Source organism: Alligator sinensis, unplaced genomic scaffold (genome assembly GCF_000455745.1).
Source record: "Alligator sinensis unplaced genomic scaffold, ASM45574v1 scaffold449_2, whole genome shotgun sequence".
Classification (NCBI taxonomy): Eukaryota; Metazoa; Chordata; order Crocodylia; family Alligatoridae; genus Alligator; species Alligator sinensis.
Genome location: NW_005842831.1, coordinates 143,155 through 152,130, shown reverse-complemented (window position 1 = coordinate 152,130; position 8,976 = coordinate 143,155). Strand labels below are relative to the sequence as shown.

The 8,976-nt window shown below is 55.5% G+C and overlaps 1 protein-coding gene across 1 annotated transcript in view; it reads right to left on the bottom strand.

Moving 5' to 3' along the window:
- Nucleotides 1–391: 391 nt before the first annotated feature.
- Nucleotides 392–8,976, bottom strand: part of CAPN15 (calpain 15) — a 71,486-nt gene continuing 62,901 nt past the window's right edge. Inside the window, exons 8-12 of the mRNA XM_014525564.2 lie at nt 8,358–8,519; nt 6,535–6,749; nt 5,575–5,741; nt 4,056–4,234; nt 392–3,746 (exon numbers count right to left, since the gene is read on the bottom strand). Of these exons, the coding sequence (XP_014381050.1) occupies nt 3,569–3,746; nt 4,056–4,234; nt 5,575–5,741; nt 6,535–6,749; nt 8,358–8,519 (901 nt within the window). The 3' untranslated portion in view covers nt 392–3,568. The remainder of the gene's footprint in view (nt 3,747–4,055; nt 4,235–5,574; nt 5,742–6,534; nt 6,750–8,357; nt 8,520–8,976) is intronic.

Genomic DNA, 8,976 nt, shown 5'->3' with positions numbered 1-8,976 from the left:
TCAGGCTGAGAGTCTGTCTATGTCGGCATCCAATCTCCCACCTTACAGCCAGGGAGGAGAACGCCCATGTTAGTAAGTACAGGATAAACTCACCCAAGGAAAGGTCCCTTCTGATCCCCAGCAGCTACAGGATGACTCATGCCTTGAAGCTCAGACTCAACAGCATCTTAAGTCATTATTCAACATGCTGTTAGCTCTGGTTGCTGTTCCTCCACATAACAGCCCAACCCCTGCTCCGTTCTTGACTTCAGGGACATCTTGCAGCAGCCGGTTCCACAGGTCAGTCTTCTCTGAACCTGTATGATTTCACTGCCCTGGTCCCACAGTGCCAAGCTTCTGGGACTTCTTGTCTGATCCAAAGCATTCAACAAAAAAGAGAATTAAGCTGGGGATTAATTAAAAAACAAAACTTTATTTGGTCCATCGGAACCTGAGTTTGAAAACCATCCATGGATAATTCATATCATACAGGGATTACGGATTTGATTTACAATTGATAAAATAGCCTATGTTTCATAAGGGCTGGACAGTATTTACAGGGTTAAAAATATTCACAGCTCAGAAGGAGAATGACAGAACCAGAGAGAAAAAAAGGACAAAAAATATCCAAGTGGGGAAGGGGAGAAGACAGGCTGACAAAGAAAAGTACAAACACAGCTTGGCTCGGCCGGTCCCTGTTTCCTAGGGACCAGCAGGGCCCGAGGGGCAACAGACAGATGTAGGAGGAGGACTCCTCACAGGGCACCCCCAGTCTGAGTCACCCCCATCCCAGTGAGCAGGAGGTGGGGGTGAACACAAGAGGACGGGGAGATGTGCCCTGTGCTTGCCACAGAACTGAGGCATATAGAGGGGAAACACAAAACTGAGGGTCCAAAGGAAGGGCAGAATAAAACCTTGGCACTGGCAGCCCCTGCCCATGCCCATAAGAACATCAGCCTGCCCCCAGCCTGGTCTCCAAAGTAGAGTGATGGAGCTGCCATCTCACGGGAGAGAGCGCTGGTTTGGGGGAGACCCATGGGGTGCAAGCAGCCTGGGACCCAACTGTGCAGGCCTCAGCCTCTTACACAGTCCTATAGGGAATCCCTTGATGCAAGCAAGCCAGGGCCCAGGGCACCTGGCTGCCTGCCTGGGGACTGAGAGCAGGGGCAGGAGCTCAGGACCTCTGCAGAAATCAGACTGAAGGAAGGAAAGAACAGAGAGCAAAACTGACCTGCCTCTCCTTACAAGGGCTTCCAGCCCTGCCCTGCCCAAGTGACCTCCTGCATTTCCCAGGAGCCCGAGTGGAGGTTACAGCAAAGCTTAAATAAGAACTGCAACCCCCCAAGATTTTAATGCCAAAGGACTTGTGTTATAGGGGAGAGGCATGGCCCCATTTAGCCATGCCCTGTGCACTGCACAGACACCCTCCCCACTCCTCCGTTCCATGTGAATGGTGAGGGGCTCCCATCCATCCCATCCCAGGCAGGAATAGGTCCACCCCGTCACTGACAGCATGTGCATAGGACCCAGCTGGACAAAGAGGTGGCAGCATGGGCCCCCTGGCTGGGTACATTTCACCAGCAGGCTGCACCCCCAGCAGCCCCTGAGGTCCATTCACTTCCATGGGAGCAGGATTTAGCCCACAGGAACTGCCTGTACTGCTGGCTTTTCTCCCACCCAGTGAACCTCGGCCTCTGCTCCCATTGGGCTCACAACGCTCCTGCCTCACAGAGCCCAGGTCCTGCCTGGGCAGATGTCTGGCCCTGCTGGCAGGTGCAAGGTTTACCTCAGGGGGAAGGGGGCCTGGGAGGGACTAGATCTGTCAGCAAAGCACTGGCAGATTGAGCTAGATCCCGCTGACTCCTCAAAGCGATTATACAAAACACATCTAGAACAGTGCACAGCAATGTGTTAAACTGGGGCTGAGTCCAGGCCCTGAGACCTGGGAAAACTGCAACCCCCAACCCTGTGTCTGAGCCCCACATGCTGGCTGGAAACCCTGTACCCGCTACCCTGTACCTGCATCCCTCTGCCCCACACCCACTGACCCAGGCTGGCATCAACAGCCCTGGAGAGCCCAAGCCCTGTACTGGGCCTTTGCAACTGGGCTCTCACACTGGCCCCATTCCCAGACTGCTTTTACCTGGCAGGTGAATGCAACTCAGCCACCAGGGAGCAGAGGCCCAGCAGTGCTTGGAAGGAACCCTTATCCCCCCCACCTGGGGCTGAGGCCAGATATGGAGGAGCCAGAGGAAGCAGGGCGTGTGAATGGGGGCAGTGGTTCTCCAGCTCAGGGCTCGTGGCTTCTCTCCTAGTGCTGTGCTTGGTGGCCACAGTTGCATAGTAATGAGTTGAAGTGCCCTTGCTGGCACTGGGCTGGAGGCGGGCCACCCCACACTCCAAGAGGCAGGAGCCCCTCATCTGCCCCATAGCCCACAGCACAACAGAGGAAAGGGCTGCTCGATGCGATTTTTGGTACAAGATGCTGTGAATCAGCTGCCTTCCCAGCAGTAACAAGCAGCCTCCAACTCCTGCCCACTACGAAGAAGTTGCCTCCAAGGATACAGATCGTGGCTAGGGGACAAGAGAACTACAAGTTCCACAAGCCTTTGAGGCAGAAGGCCCCAGCTGCAGGGCACAGCTGTTTGGGGAAAAAGGAGCTTCCCAGTATCTTCTATCACACTGGGTGTGTTCAATCCCAGCCTGAGCGCTTTGTCCCTGCCCTCAGCCACCAGCCTGCCAGCCCTAGACAGAAGGACTGATGCCCTCCTATTCCACAAGCCTGGCTGGGGAGGGCAATACCACACATACACAGCTGCAGCAACCTCCCCCCGCATCCATTCCACACCCTCCCACTTCCCCGTGACCCTGACACAGCTCCAGCCCACATTCCCCAGCCTCTTGGGATGTCCAACACTCCAGTCAGCTCTGCAGGACCAATTCAGCCTTGGTAACCCTACTTTAGAGTGGCACCCAGCTGATCTCTTGCACAGCAATACCAGCTGGGCACTGGGGTTCACACAGATGGACAAAAGTTGGTCAGAGGTATATTTTTCACAGCCTTAGGGTTCTGACACTAGGGAAGGGGGCTGAGTCCTGAGCATGCCATGGGGGAGGGGAGGGACCTGTCCTACCCACTCCCCTCTCCAAGTCTTGCCAAGGTGCCCAGACTTCTTCCTGGTGAGCGGCAGCGATCCTTCCCATGAGAAGGGGTGGAGAAGGGGATGAGAGGCCCTGGACTCCAGTGGGGAGGGCCCAGATCCTGAGATTGCCATGATTCAAGCCACGCTGTTGCTCCCGCACTCCTGACGGCTCCTTGTAAAGTGCGTGAGTTGGTGAGGAAGAAGGGGTGTGCAGAGACAGGGAGGAAGCCAGGGGGGTCCTGAGTCCTCCTTAGCCCCAGCCCACCCCATGGAAGTAGAGCAGGCATGAGGCAAGGCGCTTGGCATGAGGCTCGCGCTCCTGCCTCCACCCCTGCAGTGGCTCAGTAATGCCAGCTGGGGAAGAAGCCTGAAGCCAAAGGGGCCAGGAACTTGATTAAAGCAAAAAGGCAGAAGCAGAAGAAGGGTGGGGAAGGCTGGGCCATTTGTCATAGTGGCCGGGGTCCGTGCAGCCCAGCCACCTCAGGTGTGAGCAGTGGGTTGTGGGTCCCTTTTGTAGACATCCAGTCATTAAGAAAGGCTTGGGTGGCTTTGCGGTGCGCCAGGCGGTGGGTGATGGAGAACCCAGCGTTGCCTTCCAGCTGGGAGAGGATCACCAGCACTTGCCTGCGAGGAAAGAGGAGTTAGTGCCTGGTCTGGCAGGGGCACCCCAAACCTGATGCTGGGGGCAAGGGGACACAGTCATGTGGACTCCCTCACCAGGCTCTGCCTCTGTGGGGATTCCTTGGCCAGGGTGTTGGCAGGATGGGGTGGTTTCTCCAGCTGGGCTGGGCCCCGTGGGTTGGCCTCTGACCAGAACATTGGCACAGGACTCTGTTGCTTCATGGGAGTTTGTGGCCCATGGCCCCACCTCTGGCAGTCTCTGTGGTTTTCTCCACCCCACCCCTGCCCTACAGGCCCCCCATGCTCTCTCACCGGTGCAGAGGTGGCACACTGTCCTGGGTCTTCAGGCTGCCCCGCGTGGACACCACATTGAAGCTGTCTGTGCAGTCGCACTGGACATGCAGGTAGGACTTGGGGTGCCGGTTCTCCACCACCACAATGAGCCCTGCCCAGCCGTGCGTCAGGTAGTAGCAGGTCATCCCCTCACGGCCCTGCCAAGAGCAAACCTGCAGTCAGGTACACAGCTCCCCTCCCCCACTGCATGACCGGAGCACCACAGCTGGGCTGGCTCGCAGTGCCAGGCTCAGAACTGCAATGGGGAAGGCTGATACCTTTTTTTCTTTTTAAGCAATTTTTTTTTGTGTCCCAGGACAAATTAGCCAGATCAGGTCCAAATCTGTTTGAATGATTCAAGAATCATATGTAGCCCTGCTACTGGCAAGTATCCTCCACCCCAGCCCAGGGCTTCAGATACATCCAAATCCCTTGGAAGGCATCCTACGTGCAGGCCCAAGCCTAGAGACTTGGGGTTTGGATGCCCCTGAGTTTCACTTGCCCTCAGCCATATGGCTGTAGGAGCAAGCTATGGAGGAGGCTCTTGTAGGGAGTCCTGTCTGCAAGCAGACAAGGGTGAACCTTCCACTACACAAAGCCAATTGTGAGGCACCTACTTGGTCAGGTACTCTCCCCTGACACCTTCGTGGTCATAATGCCTGCTCCAGGGAACTCCTGGCACCCCGGTGGCACCCAAGGCATCAGCCCTGCACTCAGTGCACCAACTCAGGGCCTGACCCTCCTCAGAACACAGGGTTGGACAGATGGACACTTCTGGGGCCCAGCACTGTCCTGTGCACTCCATTTCCCATGCTTGCTGCTTCCCAAGACTAAGCCTGCTCACTTTCCCTCTCACTGCTGTCTGGGTGCCCTGCCCACATCTCCAGAAGCCTGAGCTGCCTCCACCCTAGGGGCATATGGCCTCCTGCCAACTGCCACCCCCTGGCTGGGGCACCCTGGGCATCCCACTGAGCTGTACCTGCAGAAGACAGAAAATCCACTGCACCATCCTGCTCATGACACCCCAGGCTGAGGCTGAAGCAGGGGGTGAGTTGTACTACAAAGAACCTTTCAAGGGTTTTGCCTGACATAGAAGGGTCTGGTTTTCCTCAAACAGAGGCAGGCCCCTTAGCTGAGGGATCAGGGACAGTAGGGGACACTGGAGTGGTGACTGGGTCAGCAAGACAGGGAGAAGAAGGGGCAAAGCCAGCAGTCTTCAGCTATGCAGGGGCTGCATTCAGTGACCCCAGAGGTCTCAGGTTTCTACAGCTCTGGTCTCACACAGGTGACACAGGCTGGTCCATCAGTGCCATCTAGTGGTGCCCTAGGGAGGTGCATGCCTGCCCTGCTGGTGATATGGCAGGGACAGAGGCACCCAGCCCAGACCAACGGTACCCCAGGACATGGCTTTCCTGCCCCACAGCAAAGTGCTTCTGTGGGGTGCCCTGGCTCAGCTGCAACCCTCTCCCACCCTGGGGCTCAGGTAGGCATTACCTACCTCATGCCGTTCGCCCTTGTTCTCTGTCAGCAGGATGATGGCATCGGCCAGCGTGGTGGGCTGTGCTTCAATCTGCTCCACCATCACCAGGCGGGAGCTGTAGATGGCCAGGATGTAGCTGGAGTAGTCGGTTGGGGGGCGCCCGCTGCTGCTGGTGGGGCTAGAGACTGGGGAGACACAGATGGATTCGGGGGGCGCACTTCCTGGGATCATCTCTGGGATTCCTGTTAACTGCTGCCACACTAACGCCGCCTCCAGATAGTGGGCCTGCTGCACAGGGCACCCTGCTCCCCTGGCACTGCACACCCCCTGCTCCAGCTCCTCAGAGGCCTGCAGACACCGATGAGTCACCTCTCTCAGCACCAGAAGCAAGGCCTTGCTAACACCACTGCACAAAGGCAGAAACTGAGGTACCATGGGATGACATAACTTGACCCAGGTCACATAGTGAAATCAGTAGCAGAACCAAGGATAGAGCCCAGGAATCCTGATGCCCAAATCGTGTCTGCAGTGGCAAACCGGGGGAATGGCAAGGATACCAGCCTAGCTGGCCAACACCTGTGGGATGGGGGACCTGGATGAGGAAGAGAGCTCTCTGCCCAGAGGGGAGCAGACTGGCAAAGCACAGTGGGCTTCCTACAGGCCTGGCCATCTCCCTCCAGCAAAATCGCAGAGCCACCTCCCCACCCCTCGCACTGGCCACAGACCCAGGGAGTGGGGAGCCTGAGATTCTCTGATCACTGCCTGGCTGAACCCATGTGCTGTAGCTTCCCAGGGCAACCCTCCAGGCCAACCTGCTGGACAGGAGACAGGTAATAAATTAAGTTGGATTCCCTGGTAGCCAGTTACACCCCCTAGCTACTCCCCTCCCCTCCTGAATGTGATGTCTGCTGGTCTCACTCTCCCAACCCCATGCTCCTCCACCCTGAGCCGGCCACTGCAACTGGCCACGTGCCTCACCCTGGGCGGAGGCTGTGTTCCAGTGGTTGAAGGCACAGCACACAACTGCATACTCGCCAGGCTCCAGCATGACATCACAGTTCACAAACTTCTTCACTGCCCGCTTGCTGTGCGCCATCAGCCGGCCCAGGCTCAGCTTGTTCCCACTGGTGAATGTGGCCCGGAACACCATGATGCACAGGTCTAGCAAATGGCTGTCCATCATGTCAGAGCGCCTGCAAGGTGGGAACAGCTCAGGTGTGATCCATGCCCCGGCCTCCTCTGCCCTTGGGCAGCAATCAGATGAGATTCAACAAGGACAGGTGCAAGGTCCAGCACTTGGGACAGTAATTGCATGCACAAAATAGAGACTGGAGAGTAAATGGGTAAACTGCAGTACTGCAGGGAAGGACCTCAGGGTTACAGTAGACCATAAAATAAATATGAGCCAACAGTATGCTCTTATTGCAAAAAAAGTTAACAGCATCCTGGGTTGTATTAATAGTAATGTCATTTGCAAATCAAGGGAAGTGATCTGTTCACTCTATTCAGCACTGGTGAGGCCTCAACCAGCTACTGTGTCCAGTTTTGGACCCCATACTTCAATAAGGATGTGGACAGTTTAGAAAGAATCCAGTGCAGCACAACAAAAATGATTAGGGGTTTCAGAGGCAAGACTTATGAAGAAAGGCTGAAAGAGCTAGGGTAATTTAGTCTGAAGAGAAGACTGAGGGGGGATTTGATAACTGTCTTCAAATACCAGAAGGGTGACTACAGAGAGAATGGAGATAGGCTTTTCTCTGTGGCTGTAGGGGACAGGACTAAGAGCAATGGCCTCAAGCTGCAGCAGGGGAGATTTAGGTTTGAGATTAAAATGAACTTTCTGACTATGAGGGTTGTCAAGCATTGGAACAGGCTACCTAGAGAAACTGTGGAATCTCCATCCTTGGAAGCTTTCAAAAGCAAATTACACAGACACTTGCCTCGGATGGTTTAGTCAGGGATGATCCTACCTTGAGCAAGGGGCTATGACAAATGATCTTGTGAGGTCCCTTCCAGCCCTACTTTCCTATGATCCTATAATTTCGTTGTGGCAGGGAAAGAATGGGGCTGCTCTTTGTAAACCATGGGCTTAACCCACCTGATGGCAAAGCCTGGATAAGCTCTGCAGAGGCATTTCAGGCCCTGTTGCCACGTGACATTGGAGGGGTTGTAGGCTCAGAGCAGAACTGCTTCTCCCATTGCTTCACAAGCCTGTACACCAAATAAGGCCAGCTGAGACTGGTCTCATACCTGGGCTGCTCCAGACACTTGGGAGAGGAATGGCAGCTGCCTGTAACCAGCCCCTCCTGCAAAAGAATCCCAAAAGTCTTTCTGCCCAAAGAAGCAGGTAAGACTGTAATTCTGTTTGCTGGTGGAGCAACTGAGGCATAGAGGGGGGCAGTGCCTTGCCAAAGGAGCCTGGGAATGAAGTGCAGGACTCCTGATTTCTGGCATGATGCCTTAGCCCGTGGCCCATTCTGCCCGCTGCAGGTGTCTGGCTGATTCATAGATTCATAGATGTTAGGGTCGGAAGGGACCTCAATAGATCATCGAGTCCGACCCCCTGCATAAGCAGAAAAGAGTGCTGGGTCTAGATGACCCCAGCTAGATACTCATCTAACCTCCTCTTGAAGACCCCCAGGGTAGGGGGGAGCACCACCTCCCTTGGGAGCCCGTTCCATACCTTGGCCACTCGAACTGTGAAGAAGTTCTTCCTAATGTCCAATCTAAATCTGCTCTCTGCTCGCTTGTGGCTAGATTGTAGGGCAGGCATAGCTGCCAGGCCCTGTTTCCTGGCTCACCTGCTGCCCTCCTGGAAAAGGGCAAACTCCAGTGTGGCACGCTCCAGCACTGTCAGCGAGGTCACTGTGACAGGCCCGCTGGCCTTGTTGGGGAAGGTGCCCTGCACTCGAACCTCATGCCAGTCTGAATGCAGCTTACAGATGTCCACTGAATCGAAATACCTGTGGGCAGGGGACGGACATTACTGTTGACCCAAGCAATGGCACCAGCAGCACCAGCAGTGCCAAACCCACCTGACAAAATCCCAACCCTGTCCCCACGCTGGCCATGCTGGATGCCATTCCCAAAGCAAAGCCCTCAGACAAGCTTTTTTGGGGACAATGGGGGGTGCCTGGAAGGGGAAGCTTGCACCCCTTGTTTCAGTAAAGCTTTGTTTCAGGCTTTGGCAGGAGGGTTGGTCAACGGCTAGATATCTCAGGCATGAATGGAAAGACCACTGGGCTCAGCCCGGGGCACCCCTAGAACTAAGCTAAGCACTTACAGGGCTCCAGAGAGCTGCTGTGGTGTGGAAAGCTCAATGTGCCTCCAGTGGCCTGGCCAGTAAGCACTCAATGATGGCAGAACCCACCTGTGACCAAAATGTGCCAGTACCTGTTGGTGTGGGAGAAACCCAAGGGC